Source organism: Centruroides sculpturatus, unplaced genomic scaffold (genome assembly GCF_000671375.1).
Source record: "Centruroides sculpturatus isolate CEXI.00-Female unplaced genomic scaffold, Cexi_2.0 scaffold202, whole genome shotgun sequence".
NCBI classification, from domain to species: Eukaryota; Metazoa; Arthropoda; class Arachnida; order Scorpiones; family Buthidae; genus Centruroides; species Centruroides sculpturatus.
Window position 1 is genome coordinate 735,585 of NW_019384441.1, and position 20,045 is coordinate 755,629.

The window sequence follows — 20,045 nt, forward strand, 5'->3', positions numbered from 1 at the left end:
ATGAATCCAAACTATAGGAACCCGTGTTATAGGGGGGTCGACTGTATAAATAACTTTAGCCCGAAATCCCGAAAAACGGAAGCCAGGCCTCCAAGCGGAATAACGTAAAATAATTTAGTATATTTACATGTAAAACCACAGATATTTTAATATGTTTTCCAGAATTTACTTATTGTTATAAATTATTAGAATGTTAGTTATAATAATCGCAAACTTCTAATGTTTATAGTAAGTATTTTCAAAATGAAATTTATCGAATGTTGTATATTAAGAAAGATAATATTGATAAATACGTCCTCCAGGTGGACCGAATCAATGATCGAATGACGTCAATATAACGGAAGGAACTGAGAGACTTGTCAAGTTTTGTTTTTATGGAGATATATACTTTCGTTAATAACTGAAGAGTTTGTAAGCAAACACACTATTGATATAATCAATTATGTCTGAATCGTACGGTAAGCCAGCAATAGTATTTTTATACGTTTCGTTAATGTTTTCGTCATTTTTCTTAACCCATATTAAATCGCCGCTTATATTTAGTGTGGTAATAATCGTTAAACGTTAAAATGAATAAATCCTTATTTCAAGATTTTCGTATGTTGCCATACTTGATTATATATTGTATAAACACATTCTAATATTTCTTTAATAAAAGCAATTATGAAATAATAATTGCAAAGAATTATGACATGTTGATCATCCATATTTTGTCTATATTCAAACCAAACGTAATGTTACAGAATACACACTGTTATATCATAATAGAATTATATCATCATAGTGTTATCGAATTACACAAGTATTTTTTCCACAGTAAAGTGTTAGTTCATATTAAGATATAAGAGTAAGAAATGATATTTTTATATTACATTCTTATTGATCTCAAATATTACATATTTTTAACAGAATTAGAAATAAATAAAATTATATGGTTTATTTATGAAATAATGAAATTACCTTGTATAATTACAGTATATAATATAAAACTCCGAGGANTTGTCACTTTGCCACGGTAGAAGTCACTGTCGTTGTTCTATGCACTTTAACCAAAGTGTAAGAACGAATCTCGAATGTTGTCAAAATATCCGTCCATACATTGGAATGGAAAGAGAAGTTCAGTTGATTAAGTCGTAGCCGAGTGAAACGTCACTTCCGGGTAGCTGTGTCCAGTGGCGTAGCGTGGGTGTCAGCCGCCCGGGGCAAAGGAAAATTTCGTCGTCCTCTTATTTAGGTATCTCAATTTAAAAGACTAAAATTCAGTTTCGTCACAGAATAAGTAATGAAAAATTCCGTGCTAGTGTTGCCACCTTTTTAAAATCGCTGACCCGGACGGCAAGTGAGGTTTGTTCGAACTGAAGTTCCTGACGCATGTATGTCATTTTGCAATGCGAAAAATAATGTGCAGTGCATGGCGGCTCTAAATCAGTTACAGTAGACTAGGAAGACTTGGGTAGGATTAACGTATGACTTAGCTCTATTTGATATTGGAGGTGTATGTGAATACGATTAAATCGTACAAGCAAAAAAAGGTCGACAGGTTGCGCACCGCATCGCCGGGTAAAATTAATAGTTCATCCGGACGGTGAGTCGATTCCTGGACTGTTCGGATGGTAACACTATTCCCCGTGCTCATTTCAATCGGTCCGAATCGTAGGTGCGACGGTAATATGAAAAAAAAAGATTCAAATTTTTACAAGATATTATTTATTGTGAAATTTTGCTGCCCCCACTACACTACGCCACTGGCTGTGTCACATTCGGTGGAAAGTCGAAGTCCGTGCAAGAAGGCTTCGGCAGAAAGAAGGTTATTCTTTCCAGCAGAAAAAAAAACGTTTTCCACCAAGGCTTTTTACTCTCGACCGATTTTTCCACCACTTCTTCGGACCTCTCTCTGTCGAGTCCCGTCTTGCGTGACCGTGTCTCCACCGTCTATTCCGGACTTCAGGGTATCGCCGCTCCAGATAACGGACAAGAGGCGAGGCGCTGTCGTCCGGAGTTATAATGACCACCCGTTTGACGTCGGGTGTATGCGACTCCTCCATCGAATCTTTCGGATGCACCCTTATTACACGAGGCGAAGACGAGGCGCCATCCTCGGACTCGGCATGGCTCGAGGTAGGCCACTTCTTCAATTCCTTGAAATTATCCATTCTGAAAAAAATGAGCGACTGTTTTGAAAACAGAACTTGCATTAATTAAGAAATATTCCTATTCTAATCTGAACTGTAAATTTCCAATGCAAAAATGATTGTTTTAATTCTTTCAAAGTTAGAAATGAATGTTTAAAATTATTATACATAATATTATATCTTTTCGACGATTTTTAATGTTCAATAGAGAAATTAGTTTATTAAAAATTGTACTATTCTGTCGACTGCCGTAACACAAAACTTGTGTGAAAATAGAGGAAACGAGAAGACGAATGAACTCGAATTATTCTAATTAAGATTCAGACGAATTTCATATGGGATATTAATGTATATACGTAATATATAAACTATACGGCGAATAAGAGATTTAAAGCAGTCTATTTATTAATTTTTATTTTGCTTTAACGTTTCGATTGGAAAATTAACAATGAAAAGACTGAATCGGCTCTCTCCACAATAAATCGGCATTTACCCAATTCTAACCCCGTTTTCTATATTTTCCAATTGTTAAAGCAAAATGAAAATTAATACATAGCCTACTTTAAATCTTTTATTCCCCGTATAGTTTATATATTACGTATATATGTTATGGACAAAGTGATTAATCGGGCATTATGAATAATGACCAAATAGGGCGGGCAGTGTGATAAATATTGATTCATTTATCAAATTGACCGGTCATTATGAATACTGCTATCACCTAGTCGGGCAAAGTGATAACAATAAGTTGAGGAGTGATCATCTGACATACTCTAGCCAATCGGCACGCTGAGTTGCGTGTGCGTATCGTACAACGTTTAGTACGGAATTTTAAACTTAATTAAAAAAACTCCACTTATTTCATTTATAAATGTTTATTTTTTGTAAATTATATCAAAGTACTATTAACTATATTAATTAAACTAATATTAACGAAAAGTATTATTAACAATTTTTGGTATAAATTATATAAAAAATTAAATGCTTTTTAGTTTATTTATTTGAGCAATTAACATTTTCATGACATTTGGAATTACATAATTTTTTTTCTTTGGTAGCATTTGCATCTATTAGATTTTCAACCAATTTTTCAGCAGCATTAACTATAGTTGTGGCCATCAGGAATTGATGACATTCTTGCACATTCTCTAAGCGAAATTTCTGCACCCGGTACATCTCCAACAGAAATAAAGTTTTCTTTACAAACAGTAAATTGGTTTCTGGAATATAATAGATTTAATATGCCATGTTTGGTACCCAGTTTGTAAAGGTTTTTATCTTTAACCGCAACAACGACACCTAAAATATTTTTTCCATCACTGCGGGCTCGATCTTCATCAGGTACACGAATCCTTACTGTATCACCAACAATAGCTGCTGTGTATTTGGAATTTGATGTATTAATCATTTTTTCTGCTTGCTTTTTAAGATTAAACAAAGCCCTTGTTTTAGACACACTTCTTATTTTTTCTTCTTTTTTTGGATCAATTGTTTGGATTGTTTCTTCTTCATTCACCAATTCTGTAATACTAATAACATCCTGGTTTAGATTTTTTTCACGTGAAGACGATGTAGATCTTTGAACTTCATCAGTTATATTGCTATGTAAGGGTGGCATTATCAGATAATATTTCATAATGTTTTCTTGGACGGTACCCGGACTTTCAGAGTTTGAGCAACTTTGACTTACTTCGTTGATAGTTTTAAAATGTCTCTGTAGATCCTCTTCCGTATTAACGTTGAACAACGATTCGTTGGGTATAAAATTCTTTAGTCCAACTTTTAACTTTGCTCCAAACATGGCCTCATAGGGGCTGCAGTTTATACCAGTATGATGCGCTCGATTTTTCATCAGTAGTACAAAACGTAATCCTTCCGACCATTTGTTAGTATTGTTAATCTCCAACCAAGAACTAAGCATATTTTCTACGTCTTGATTACATCTTTCTACTGAACCCTGACTTTGTGAGTGCCTGGGCTTTCCATGCACCATTTTTAACTCGGACCGCATATTACACATTTGTTTAATGATATTATTGACGAATTCTTTGCCATTATCGCTTTGTAGAATACTTGGTGCACCAAAAATTGTAAAAATATCTAAAAGACCATATGATACTTCTTCAGCCCTTTTGGTTTTTAACTTCTTTATTCGGTTGTTGAAGCGATTATTCATATCACTTAATGATTCCTTCATGATCGTTACTTTTGTAAAAGAAGAAAGATTAACTACTGGTCACATAAATTTAAATTTAAAGTTCGGTACTAAATGCAATACGCGTGAGCAAGTAAGATGTAAGTTCTGATTGGCTAACGTATGTCGGATGATCACTCCTCAACGTATTATTATCACTTTGCCCGACTAGGTGGTAGCAGTATTCATAATGACCGGTCAATTTGATAAATTATTGAAATTTATTACAATGCCCGATTTTGTTGGTCATTATTCATAATGCCCGTATTAATCACTTTGTCCATAACATATACATTAACCTTTTCCCTCTTCAAAATTTTTCTATGTTCTAATTGCTTGTATACCCTCCAGTAGCGATGGACCTTTGACAAGGCGAGCGCCTTGTCAAAGGTCCATCTCTACTGGAGGACGCTCGTTTACATTTATTGCGTCATGTCTTACATTAATTTAATAGTATTTTTTCTCTCTGATTAATTTGTTATCACTACTAAGTAATATAGTAGTGATAACAAATTAATCAAAGAAAAGAAGACACGGTTTTGAAATATACAACAATTTTTTTCTCGTCTCGGTTTCATATGACTAGCACTACGAATCCGATCTTTGATCGGTTTTAACAATGGGTTTTTTTCTCTAGTTTTGTTTTAATAAATTTCTATAACAAATGTCTAATCTCAACCCGTTTTTTAAAACCTCACATAAGTGATGCTACCCAAATGAGTTTATGAGCATTGTGACAAACAAACTATTCTTTAATGTGATAAACAGTTTAAAATTTGTTGTGTGACTTATATTATGGTCGGAATACCTCATCATAAAGAAAAGATTGATTTAGGAATCTATTCCAAGTGTTTGATTTAATGCCAACTTTGAATTTCGTTAACCCCTGCGCATCGATGAAGTCTATGGATAAAATGACTGGGTTATGGGAAAATTCGGATGACTGGATAACGAGGTACAAAATATGTGCTTAGAAATTAATTAATGGATAAACTCGTCTTAAGATCTTGGTTGCTTGTTGTTGTTCTATTATATGTATTTTCTTAGCACAATGTTGCTGTTGAGAACATATCACATAGGAACACTTTCAGAGGAAAAGATTGTTTTATTGGTGTTTTATTGGTCTTAAGATATTCCGATTTAAGCGAGGTTTCCAGGAGCGAGATAGACTGAAAAATCTATAGTCTACTCTCGTGCTGCGCTGTTTTTTGTTTTTTCTTTAGGTAGGTTTTTATCACTTTTTGTTTTATTGGTTAGGCTTTGAAGAGCCCGATAAAGTATGTGGCCTGAGGAAAGAGCAGTCTTTATCCCCTCTCGGCAACTTTGTGTAGTATAATCAGTTCATATGTTTCAAATAGTAAAATTACATTATTTACTATTTAAGTAGTTATAATATTACTTATTACTATTTAAAAAGTATAAAACACTTATACTTTTTAATTTGAAAATTTATATAATTTTTTGGGAATAATCCANTTTTATCTGATACAGTATTAGTATTTTTCTTAAAATTCTTGGCATCACAAGAAGCATTTTCAAGCCTTTTATACTCTATATAAAAATATGCTACACTATTTGGGCTACGATTTGAAAACATTGTAGACCTATAAATTCCTATTGCCATCCATCTATCTGTCCTTCCTTAATTTTGAGAATGGAGTTAGATGAAAGATGAGACCAGATATGGAAAGCTTCGGAGCAGGAAGCCCCAATTAACTATATACAAACTTATAGTTTGCACTGGAAGTTGTGTTGTTATTTTAATTCAAAAATATTCCTCTGAATGTAGTTAGCAATAGTCATGCCAGTTACCTAACAGGAAAAGTATGATATACAGGGTCAAGACACTATTAAAATGTTAAGAACATTGTGAAGAAAAATTGTAGCCTAGCATTGTGATGATGTCATGATAAATAATTGCTTATTTTCATTTAAGAAAATGACATTGTTTTTACAAAATTCTTAAATCAAAAACTCTTTTAAATTGGATTTTAAAAAATGAATTTTAGAAACAATAAATTTGATAGCATTTTAATAGCTAATATTTATTTCATTCATTTTGTTAGAGTATGTATTATTTAGAATTTCATATTTATATCAATTAATAATTTTGAAAAAACAAAAAAATACAACAGAAACAAATTGTTAAATGTAATGTTTTTGAATAAAATTGAAATTACATTTGTAAATACAGTACCTCGGTTTTCGTTGACTTCGGTTATCGTCAGTTTCAGTTTTAGTTGATTTTTTTCCATGAAAAATTTGTCTCGGATTTCGTCAGCATGCCCACGGGATTTCTCTGTTAAATTTTGCGAAAACAAAGGATGACCCATGTGTTTTCTGCTCAGTGTGGCATTGTTTCTCATTGTGTGAGCATTACCCCACACATCTAGCCAAACTATTCCATTGCATTTATTTCCTTTTAGCTCCATCATGTTTATTTATTCTTTACATTAGTCTTTTATATTAATTTTTTAAAATTGTTTTTAATATTAAACTCTATATTTATTCTCTATAAAATGTGTTTTTGGTATGTATTNTAAAATGCATTTCAACAAAATAAATTGTAGGCTAGATTTTTATTGAAATATAATGCAAAACCACTTAGTTTGAATCATTACATAGTAATAAAAATTTTCTGTTTACTCAATGGACATTTTTCACTGGGCATTCATTTTTTGGAAAAGGCATGATTTTATTCAAATGTAACTTTTTTTTCTATTATTCAAGTGCATCTTACATTAGAAGATACTTATGACTTATCATTATGATTTTAGTTTTTTGATAATTATTGATTGCAGTTTTTTAATATATACAAGTGAAATAATTTGTAATTTTTTCCACCACTTCCATTCAGACATATTTGTAAATTCTTTTATGTTACTTAATACAGCACAAAGTATGCTTTCTGTGATTATAGTTTTATGACTTAAAATCCTTATCAATATCAGACATTTTAACAATTCTAATGATAAATAGAAAACTTAATCTGATAAATTATTTATTCTATTTTATATTTATTTATAAAATATATAAATTATATTTTCATATGTTTACATATTCTAACTTAAAATAATTAATGTTTAAACAATGAGACAAATTAGATAAACAACTTTAAAAGCCTAGCAATACTTTAATGGATATATGTAATACATTTGTATCCATTAATGAACTGGCTTTATACATCCAGTGCAGGGTTGTCCAGCCTTTTTTTCCTTATGGGCAAAATTATAAATTTACTCATATTCAGTGGGCCACAAAGGTACCTTATATAAATATATGCTTTTAAAAAGGTTCAAAATATGAATATCAAATTTTATTAACAAATATAGTATTTTTATAATTATATTTACAGTAAAAAAATTATACTCACACAAAATAAAAATAAATTTAATGCAATTTTTGACATTGCTTTTCTTTTTAAAATATTGTAAATATCTGCATTTATGGTACTAGTCTTAATTCTAAGAATGTTAATTACATGGGAATCATTCAACCTATTTCTTTTTGCAGTTTTGATTTTTTCATGCATGAAAAGAATTGTTCACAACAATATATACTACCCCACATGCATAACAGTTTTCTAGATAAAACAATTTTCTAGCACCAATTATGTCATTATGATGTCAAAACGTATCCAGTGAAACAAGAATAATTTTTACAACATACTTTACCAAAATAAATGAAAATGTACCTAAAAAAATTTTGGGTGCAGTGGGCAGCATAAAAATATTAAGTAGGCTGCAGTGTAGCCTGCAGGCCATGGGTTGGACATCCCTGATCCAGTGTATAACATGTTTTGATTTAAAGAACTTGGAGCTGCTGGAAATTTACAAATTGGGCAGAAGTGATAGGAGTATTAATGTCAGGGATGCAGTTACAGTATAGTCATAGCTTTATGGAGCTATGACTGTACAGTACTGTATCTGTATGACTATACTGTAATGCACAAATTATATGAGTTGCAATGATACAAACAAGAATATGTATGTTTAGTTTTACACATGTTCTTTACTTTTGTTTGTAGTTATTAAATAAGTTGAAATACTAAAAAGTTAGTGTCAGTTTTTTTTGCCTGTAAAATTTGCAATTTTTACAAAATCAATATTTATAAGCTTGTTTCCCATTTGAGAAAATATTATTGCATGTGAGGGTAACTATCTTGATGAATAACTTGGTTTATACGTGTTTTGTTTCTTTTCCATGATAGAAAAATGACAAAACTTTCTTGGTTACCTGATAGAAAACAATAATACAACATTTTTACCTATATTATTATCACTTTGAAATGGCAAGCCTATCTTTTACCAAAGAAAAACTCCCAAAGAGAAAAAAAATTTGACTCATCTAAACTGTTATAATTTTTACTTGGCACAAATTTTTTACATCTTGGATTTTTTGTTTATATATTCAATATTTCACAAATGAAATATTTAGTCATTAAAATTTAATTGGTGTATTGCATGTAAGGACACCTTCCTATCTTGCAACTTGGACACTTATTTATACAATGAACAAAGATAGGAGTGTCCCTTGTTAGACAGGCCGGATGACTGTCAATCTAAACTGTCTAACAAGGGATACTGTTGTGTTTGAACAAACTAATCCATTCCAAAATCTGTAGTTTTGCAGAATTTGCTTTAACAAGTTTTTTGCAGTGCTCTAAATACAAATCTCCAACAGAATTTTTATATCAACAAGAAAAGAAATGTGCTTGATCTTTGGATAAACCAATTTTCATACTAATAAGTCTTTAACAATTTGGTGTGTCAAAAAGTACAATCAAACCCAAAAGTGCTTTCTTAAAAAGTGAAGAAATTAACTGTAATAACAGGGAAAAAACTTAGGCAGCCATCTCTTCCTAAATTAATTTATTTATAATTATTAAATTTAATTTTAGAATATTCTGAAAGAAAAACTGTAAATCCCAAAAAAATTGTAGAATTGTTTCATTAAGTGTCATATTGTCAATATCATGTTTTTTGTCCTTAAATATTAAAGGATATGTTCATGAAAACCAATTTAATGCTAATGAAATGACTTTGATTGAAACTTTAAAGTAAACCAAAAATTTTGGTCAGAAAGGGATCCTTGCAAAGGAGAAAAATAGCAAAAGAGTGACAGTACGGTATTCTTGAATCTGCAATGCTATGGGATCAAACTAAAACTCTTATTTGTTATATGTAATCCTAAAATATTTTTACAGAGAAATTTTTCTGTGGCATGGCAATGGAACAAAAAATCATGGATGACAGCTACAATTTTTGAAAAGTGGTTACATGACATTAATAACAAAATGAAAAAGCATATAGAAAAATGGAATATCATCTATTTAAAGCACAAAGTCACAAGAATGAAGTATCATTTAGTAATGTAAAAGTTAAATTTTTATTGCACTTCAAGAGAATACTCAATGGAATGTCAAAATCATTAGCAGTTTTTATTTTTCTTTGTGCTTTGCTCCATGGTCTTTGACAGACACCTTTTTTTTTGCTATTTGACAAAATTTTTAGTTTTCTCTTGCTCACCTATTTCTATCTATTCAGAATGAAATGATCAATACACTGATATAACTGGTCATTATCAGTAATGAAAAATGAGGCGCTTAATGGAAAAACAGCATATCCCACAAAAGTACAAAAAATGAGTTGAGTTAACAAATTTGGATTTGTGCATCATTAATTCATTATCTAAGAAAGTTTTATGGTTTAGTTGTATTCCCTACAGGTTGTACTGTACATCAACATTAATAAAGCACTGCACATTAAAATGCTGATGAATTGAAATACAAATCCTTGTTTTTCTCAAAAACTTCCTAACATGGCTATGCCATTTTTCCACTAAGTCCTTCATATGTCAGCATGCAAATTCAAACTTTTCATGAAACAGTATGAATGAATGTTTAGTTCCAAATAAGGAAATAAATATAAACAAACTCTTAAATTTTATTTAGTCAATAACATAGTAAATTGTCAAATTATAGCTATATTTGTTACATTTTAAAAACCTATAAAAATTTAAAAAATTTGAAAGTGCTAAGATTTGACTGATCTGTGTTAAAAAATAAGATTGTTATTTTAGGTCTGAAATGTCATTAAAATTTTGTCATACAATTAGAGACATAATTCTATACAATACCAATCTTCAACTTTTTGATATCATCATTCATAATGTGCAAAAGAGCACATAAAATTAAACATGAAATAGTCTCCAGATATTAAATTTTGAGTTAGTGAAGTATGATATGAAAATTACTTTAATTTATAGAAACAGAATTCATTGAGTGTATTGGGAATTAAGTTGGGACAGAAGCAAAATTCAAGTTAAAGAAGTTTGAATTATCAAGTCTACTGTATACAGCAGGGATGGCCAACATGTAGACCCCGGTTGACCGCAAAGGTTTTGAAAGTAGCCTGCGAAGCTAAAGTTGAACAATTTGCTTTCACTTAAATTAATGTTTAAAAATCTTAATTCAATAATTTATTTTTACAATAATAGACTGTCTGTGCAACGTACACATACTGTTTGTATTTATCCCAATGAACAATGCAAATGAATGTTAACGCATGCGCATATAAGAATCCTAAGTTTGCCCATATTCATAGTTGTCCGCAGACTATATTTTATCAAAAAAAGTAGTCCCTAAGGGATAAGTTTGGCCACACCTGGTATACAGTATATAATTTGGAAAAAAATATTTTAAATATTATTAGAATGTTACTATTTATAAATACATTACAATGCTTCTATTTTGCATAATATAAGTAAACCTTAGTCATTTAATTTTTGTATGTATCTGTTATATTTTATGCCTTAACTGCACAGGGCACATAAAAAGGTAGTTACAGCACTGGTTATAGGCCTATATAAGAGTGTGTGAACAAATGAGAATTTAATTAACTTAAGTAAAATTAAATAATGATGATACCCTATATTTTTTTCCTGTATATGTAACTATTGATAGTATTACATAAGTAATTTTTATTTAAGTTCTTTTTAAAAATAATTTTTTTCATCCAGTACATAAAAATTCTTAGTGAAAATTTATAAATACAGTATTAATTTAACTTTATCTGCAATTTTAAAAATTAAGCCAAAATTTTCGTGACTATAAACTATTCCTCGTCTTCCAAATCTTTTGGAATATAATCTAATCTATTGATTTTAACTTAACCAAAAAAAATTGATGATACTTTTTTTTCCAGGGTGTTTGTTCTCATAACACAGTACATTTAAAAAATAAAAATTTAGTTATAGATAAAATAAAACTACAATAAGTTTTTCCAAATTATTTCTAAAATGGGTTATTTTTATAAAATGTTATTTTATACCAAATTTTATACTTTTAAAAAGCAGAAATAATTTACTTCAAAATAAAATTATATCTACAATTTTATAATTTTAGTAAACTGGAAAAAATCTCCAGTTTACTAAATTATTTATTTAATCCAGTTTAATCCATTATTTATTATATCCAGTAATTAATAAATTATAAAATTTTATCTAAAATGCATAAATTTAAAATTTAACAAACCAATTTTATTTTTATATTTCTGCAAAAATAAAAATTTGAAAATTACAGAAAATTTTGTAGATGTAAATCTTAAAGTAAATAAAAATTCTGGAGAGATATATAGATAGAAATTAGAATGAAATTGACTTGAAATCCCACTTGGAACATTTTTTATTCATAAATTAATGTTTTAAATCTTATTATTAAATGCTGTATTTTTATTATAAAATTTGTGAATTTATTTTTTTTTATAAAATGAAAATGATAGAATTCAATAAAATAATTAAATCTTTTTACAAAAAAGTACAAAATTTTGATTAGTTCTACATTAAGAAAATAAGGTAGAAGTTATCTAGGTAGCCCCCGTGGCTGCACTTCCGGAATCTCGACAAGATGCATGCTTTGAAAGTTAATCAAAGTGTTGCTGTATTCAGATTACAAGATATCTAACATCATTTGATAAATTAATTTTTAAACCATTGCAATTAAAAGTACAGTAGAATTTGGATAAGTGGATTAACATGTAAAGAATGAAATTACAGAGTAATGGTACAGTATTATATGTGTATTGTATTTATTTATTAATGTGTAAATAGTATACTACTTGTAACATACTTCATGACCAAAACTAAGTCCAAAAATAAAGTGATATTACACAAAATTAGGGTTCTATCAAGTATATGGCTTGGTCTTAACGGAAAAACAAAATGCGATTGAAAAATGACACTTAGGTAAGCAAAAATCCACAATAATATTTATTAAGTATATAATAAGAACAGTAATGTGTATATAAACAACAATGATTTAAACAAGAAGTTAGTAATAAATATATATTTCAATTCTTCAAAACAGGTCAAGATCAATTGTGTATAAACAAAAAAAAAGGAACAATCAATAAAAGAAATTCATTTTCCCTAGTTCAGGATGTACAATTAATTAAATCTCTATCTATATCAAATAAATTCAAAAGCAAAGAATACCTCTTTAACTGAAGCAATTAACTCGTAAGAGGTATATAACCTCTTATGAGTTAATTGCTTCATCAAAAGAATGCCAGAAAATTTGGTTTGAAAGAAGTTTGCTTTCAGCAGCTACACCACACTGTTGAATGGGTGTGTCATCTTTTTATCTGCTTAAAAGTGTAATTCTGCACTATCCTATTTACATATTGAAGCGTTACAGAATCAGTTACTTATGGAAATGAACATTCATTTGCTTTAATTTTCCATCCCTAAAACATAAAACATCCCCTACAAAAAATAACAACTAAAAATAATGCCCAAAACAAAATAATGATCAGACTTTGACTCCTTACACCCTGATCATTTGGATCTGTCACAGCAACTATGTATCACTGATCGTGCATAGTTTCACTGTGCACGATCACAGTGCACATGATGCACTGTGCATTATGTGATGTAAGTGCACATCACATGATGTAAGAAAATTGCAGTGTGACATCAGTGGACGAAAGAAATAAAGGCAAGTGATGATTTGGATAATTGGACATTTGGTTAATTGGCATTTAGATAATCAGTTCTACTGTAAATAATAAAATAATATCTCTCAACTTTTATTATGTTAATTATAATAATAATTGATATTTTCAGATGTTAATAATAATAATAATAATCATCAAATATTTAATTTTATCCGATACAGTATTAGTATTTTTCTTAAAATTCTTGGCATCACAAGAAGCATTTTCAAGCCTTTTATACTCTATATAAAAATATGCTACACTATTTGGGCTACGATTTGAAAACATTGTAGACCTATAAATTCCTATTGCCATCCATCTATCTGTCCTTCCTTAATTTTGAGAATGGAGTTAGATGAAAGATGAGACCAGATATGGAAAGCTTCGGAGCAGGAAGCCCCAATTAACTATATACAAACTTATAGTTTGCACTGGAAGTTGTGTTGTTATTTTAATTCAAAAATATTCCTCTGAATGTAGTTAGCAATAGTCATGCCAGTTACCTAACAGGAAAAGTATGATATACAGGGTCAAGACACTATTAAAATGTTAAGAACATTGTGAAGAAAAATTGTAGCCTAGCATTGTGATGATGTCATGATAAATAATTGCTTATTTTCATTTAAGAAAATGACATTGTTTTTACAAAATTCTTAAATCAAAAACTCTTTTAAATTGGATTTTAAAAAATGAATTTTAGAAACAATAAATTTGATAGCATTTTAATAGCTAATATTTATTTCATTCATTTTGTTAGAGTATGTATTATTTAGAATTTCATATTTATATCAATTAATAATTTTGAAAAAACAAAAAAATACAACAGAAACAAATTGTTAAATGTAATGTTTTTGAATAAAATTGAAATTACATTTGTAAATACAGTACCTCGGTTTTCGTTGACTTCGGTTATCGTCAGTTTCAGTTTTAGTTGATTTTTTTCCATGAAAAATTTGTCTCGGATTTCGTCAGCATGCCCACGGGATTTCTCTGTTAAATTTTGCGAAAACAAAGGATGACCCATGTGTTTTCTGCTCAGTGTGGCATTGTTTCTCATTGTGTGAGCATTACCCCACACATCTAGCCAAACTATTCCATTGCATTTATTTCCTTTTAGCTCCATCATGTTTATTTATTCTTTACATTAGTCTTTTATATTAATTTTTTAAAATTGTTTTTAATATTAAACTCTATATTTATTCTCTATAAAATGTGTTTTTGGTATGTATTTTGGAATGTCTAGAACAAATTAATTGGATTTACATTGATTTGTATGTAAATTACCTTCGGTTTTGTTGGTTTCGGATTTCGGCAATTTTTTTTTTTGGATGGATTATCGACAAAAACTGAGATATCACTGTAGAAAGAAGAGGGGAAAAGCTTATCACCAAAATGCTCAGCAATTTTTTTTACATAAATAATTTAGTTGAAAACTATATAAAAACATGCTAATAAATTAAAATTACTACTACTTTTAATGTTGAGAACATTCAAAATAAATCTAACAAAATATACTCTGAAACAAAGCACTAATACTTCTGTTGTTATTATCTGGTATTTCTGTAAATAAATAACAGATCAATTTTATATAGACTTGTTTAAAATAACTAATTACTCTATAAAAAAATTTTATGATAATGCAGAAAATATTGTAAATTCATGCACAGTTGTTTTTATTGAACATGCATATGTGTGTATGCAAATATAGTCATTATGACAAGTTGTGATACTTTTTAATGTTCCTTGTTGTGAAACCTTAAATCCTTTTTGTTTTAAAATATATTGTGTGTTTTCAAATGTTGTTGATGTTTGGCACGTTATCATTCATTTGATCTGCATGAATTTGATTCTTGTGTTTGGATTCATACTGCACTAATCCAGATAGTGTGCTTTTGCTATGTGGCACATGGGCATCCTTCTCACAAGAGACTAACTCTGCCAGGTCTCTGATAACAGTTGAAAGAAACTCTGTTGGGACATACCATTTTTCAAATTTTGAAACAACAAAGATTTATGGATTCACAACATGTGCAAATTAGGGTTTCTCATTTCCCGGTCTTTTGCTTGTCCCAGGATTCTGAGAAAAAAGTGAACTGTTTCCTGGGATCCTGGGATATAATTATTTTTAAGATATAAAATAAATCTTTAAAATCGAATGATATAATTATTTTTCATTTTTAAGTAACTTAATACATCNATTTAATGCAATTTTTGACATTGCTTTTCTTTTTAAAATATTGTAAATATCTGCATTTATGGTACTAGTCTTAATTCTAAGAATGTTAATTACATGGGAATCATTCAACCTATTTCTTTTTGCAGTTTTGATTTTTTCATGCATGAAAAGAATTGTTCACAACAATATATACTACCCCACATGCATAACAGTTTTCTAGATAAAACAATTTTCTAGCACCAATTATGTCATTATGATGTCAAAACGTATCCAGTGAAACAAGAATAATTTTTACAACATACTTTACCAAAATAAATGAAAATGTACCTAAAAAAATTTTGGGTGCAGTGGGCAGCATAAAAATATTAAGTAGGCTGCAGTGTAGCCTGCAGGCCATGGGTTGGACATCCCTGATCCAGTGTATAACATGTTTTGATTTAAAGAACTTGGAGCTGCTGGAAATTTACAAATTGGGCAGAAGTGATAGGAGTATTAATGTCAGGGATGCAGTTACAGTATAGTCATAGCTTTATGGAGCTATGACTGTACAGTACTGTATCTGTATGACTATACTGTAATGCACAAATTATATGAGTTGCAATGATACAAACAAGAATATGTATGTTTAGTTTTACACATGTTCTTTACTTTTGTTTGTAGTTATTAAATAAGTTGAAATACTAAAAAGTTAGTGTCAGTTTTTTTTGCCTGTAAAATTTGCAATTTTTACAAAATCAATATTTATAAGCTTGTTTCCCATTTGAGAAAATATTATTGCATGTGAGGGTAACTATCTTGATGAATAACTTGGTTTATACGTGTTTTGTTTCTTTTCCATGATAGAAAAATGACAAAACTTTCTTGGTTACCTGATAGAAAACAATAATACAACATTTTTACCTATATTATTATCACTTTGAAATGGCAAGCCTATCTTTTACCAAAGAAAAACTCCCAAAGAGAAAAAAAATTTGACTCATCTAAACTGTTATAATTTTTACTTGGCACAAATTTTTTACATCTTGGATTTTTTGTTTATATATTCAATATTTCACAAATGAAATATTTAGTCATTAAAATTTAATTGGTGTATTGCATGTAAGGACACCTTCCTATCTTGCAACTTGGACACTTATTTATACAATGAACAAAGATAGGAGTGTCCCTTGTTAGACAGGCCGGATGACTGTCAATCTAAACTGTCTAACAAGGGATACTGTTGTGTTTGAACAAACTAATCCATTCCAAAATCTGTAGTTTTGCAGAATTTGCTTTAACAAGTTTTTTGCAGTGCTCTAAATACAAATCTCCAACAGAATTTTTATATCAACAAGAAAAGAAATGTGCTTGATCTTTGGATAAACCAATTTTCATACTAATAAGTCTTTAACAATTTGGTGTGTCAAAAAGTACAATCAAACCCAAAAGTGCTTTCTTAAAAAGTGAAGAAATTAACTGTAATAACAGGGAAAAAACTTAGGCAGCCATCTCTTCCTAAATTAATTTATTTATAATTATTAAATTTAATTTTAGAATATTCTGAAAGAAAAACTGTAAATCCCAAAAAAATTGTAGAATTGTTTCATTAAGTGTCATATTGTCAATATCATGTTTTTTGTCCTTAAATATTAAAGGATATGTTCATGAAAACCAATTTAATGCTAATGAAATGACTTTGATTGAAACTTTAAAGTAAACCAAAAATTTTGGTCAGAAAGGGATCCTTGCAAAGGAGAAAAATAGCAAAAGAGTGACAGTACGGTATTCTTGAATCTGCAATGCTATGGGATCAAACTAAAACTCTTATTTGTTATATGTAATCCTAAAATATTTTTACAGAGAAATTTTTCTGTGGCATGGCAATGGAACAAAAAATCATGGATGACAGCTACAATTTTTGAAAAGTGGTTACATGACATTAATAACAAAATGAAAAAGCATATAGAAAAATGGAATATCATCTATTTAAAGCACAAAGTCACAAGAATGAAGTATCATTTAGTAATGTAAAAGTTAAATTTTTATTGCACTTCAAGAGAATACTCAATGGAATGTCAAAATCATTAGCAGTTTTTATTTTTCTTTGTGCTTTGCTCCATGGTCTTTGACAGACACCTTTTTTTTTGCTATTTGACAAAATTTTTAGTTTTCTCTTGCTCACCTATTTCTATCTATTCAGAATGAAATGATCAATACACTGATATAACTGGTCATTATCAGTAATGAAAAATGAGGCGCTTAATGGAAAAACAGCATATCCCACAAAAGTACAAAAAATGAGTTGAGTTAACAAATTTGGATTTGTGCATCATTAATTCATTATCTAAGAAAGTTTTATGGTTTAGTTGTATTCCCTACAGGTTGTACTGTACATCAACATTAATAAAGCACTGCACATTAAAATGCTGATGAATTGAAATACAAATCCTTGTTTTTCTCAAAAACTTCCTAACATGGCTATGCCATTTTTCCACTAAGTCCTTCATATGTCAGCATGCAAATTCAAACTTTTCATGAAACAGTATGAATGAATGTTTAGTTCCAAATAAGGAAATAAATATAAACAAACTCTTAAATTTTATTTAGTCAATAACATAGTAAATTGTCAAATTATAGCTATATTTGTTACATTTTAAAAACCTATAAAAATTTAAAAAATTTGAAAGTGCTAAGATTTGACTGATCTGTGTTAAAAAATAAGATTGTTATTTTAGGTCTGAAATGTCATTAAAATTTTGTCATACAATTAGAGACATAATTCTATACAATACCAATCTTCAACTTTTTGATATCATCATTCATAATGTGCAAAAGAGCACATAAAATTAAACATGAAATAGTCTCCAGATATTAAATTTTGAGTTAGTGAAGTATGATATGAAAATTACTTTAATTTATAGAAACAGAATTCATTGAGTGTATTGGGAATTAAGTTGGGACAGAAGCAAAATTCAAGTTAAAGAAGTTTGAATTATCAAGTCTACTGTATACAGCAGGGATGGCCAACATGTAGACCCCGGTTGACCGCAAAGGTTTTGAAAGTAGCCTGCGAAGCTAAAGTTGAACAATTTGCTTTCACTTAAATTAATGTTTAAAAATCTTAATTCAATAATTTATTTTTACAATAATAGACTGTCTGTGCAACGTACACATACTGTTTGTATTTATCCCAATGAACAATGCAAATGAATGTTAACGCATGCGCATATAAGAATCCTAAGTTTGCCCATATTCATAGTTGTCCGCAGACTATATTTTATCAAAAAAAGTAGTCCCTAAGGGATAAGTTTGGCCACACCTGGTATACAGTATATAATTTGGAAAAAAATATTTTAAATATTATTAGAATGTTACTATTTATAAATACATTACAATGCTTCTATTTTGCATAATATAAGTAAACCTTAGTCATTTAATTTTTGTATGTATCTGTTATATTTTATGCCTTAACTGCACAGGGCACATAAAAAGGTAGTTACAGCACTGGTTATAGGCCTATATAAGAGTGTGTGAACAAATGAGAATTTAATTAACTTAAGTAAAATTAAATAATGATGATACCCTATATTTTTTTCCTGTATATGTAACTATTGATAGTATTACATAAGTAATTTTTATTTAAGTTCTTTTTAAAAATAATTTTTTTCATCCAGTACATAAAAATTCTTAGTGAAAATTTATAAATACAGTATTAATTTAACTTTATCTGCAATTTTAAAAATTAAGCCAAAATTTTCGTGACTATAAACTATTCCTCGTCTTCCAAATCTTTTGGAATATAATCTAATCTATTGATTTTAACTTAACCAAAAAAAATTGATGATACTTTTTTTTCCAGGGTGTTTGTTCTCATAACACAGTACATTTAAAAAATAAAAATTTAGTTATAGATTCTGTGTGGCATTTTATTAAAAGGAACTGTAAAAAACGTATTTGGTGTCATTATAATTGGTCTAAATATGATGTATCCTGTGTAATAATTAAATAATGCTCCTCTCAGAGATGATGAGTAATTAGAAAATTCGTCTGATGTATCTGTAAAATATAATATCAACCAGTGATAAATCTTACAGTTAATTTTTACACTATTCGTAAAGCGAGTGAAATTAATTAATTGACTATATAATTAATTATGCTAAATAAAGTCATAATTTAACTCCATCTGTTGTAAATGGGTTAGGATATTCCTAACCTCAATTCTGTAAAGCGACAATTTGTCAACTATATTATTAATTAATGTACTTCATCATTCACTGTCACAGTAACAAAAACTTGCCTTTTCTAGCGTTGACCCGAGGAATAATTCTATGATACACCTTACTAGTTCGTTGTTAGATATTGTAACTTTGTGTGTAACGTAAAACTTTCGTCATTTGACCTATTTGTCTTTCTTTTATTTTTTAATAATATTTATAAGATTGTGTTATTTGTTCATGAAACTCAAGAGATGCCAGTTTTTTAATATGCTAGTTGATGTATCCTGTATCTAAGAATTATCTATCCTGTTTTAAATATTTATGTCATAATAATTACAATTTTATTCTAATAAA

The 20,045-nt window shown here is 29.1% G+C and overlaps 1 protein-coding gene across 1 annotated transcript in view; it reads left to right on the top strand.

Annotated features, from left to right (window-relative positions):
• The first annotated feature begins 302 nt into the window (after positions 1 to 302).
• Positions 303 to 20,045, top strand: part of LOC111620174 (ras-related protein Rab-4B) — a 56,938-nt gene continuing 37,195 nt past the window's right edge. Inside the window, exon 1 of the mRNA XM_023362059.1 lies at positions 303 to 458. Within this exon, the coding sequence (XP_023217827.1) occupies positions 443 to 458 (16 nt within the window). The 5' untranslated portion in view covers positions 303 to 442. The remainder of the gene's footprint in view (positions 459 to 20,045) is intronic.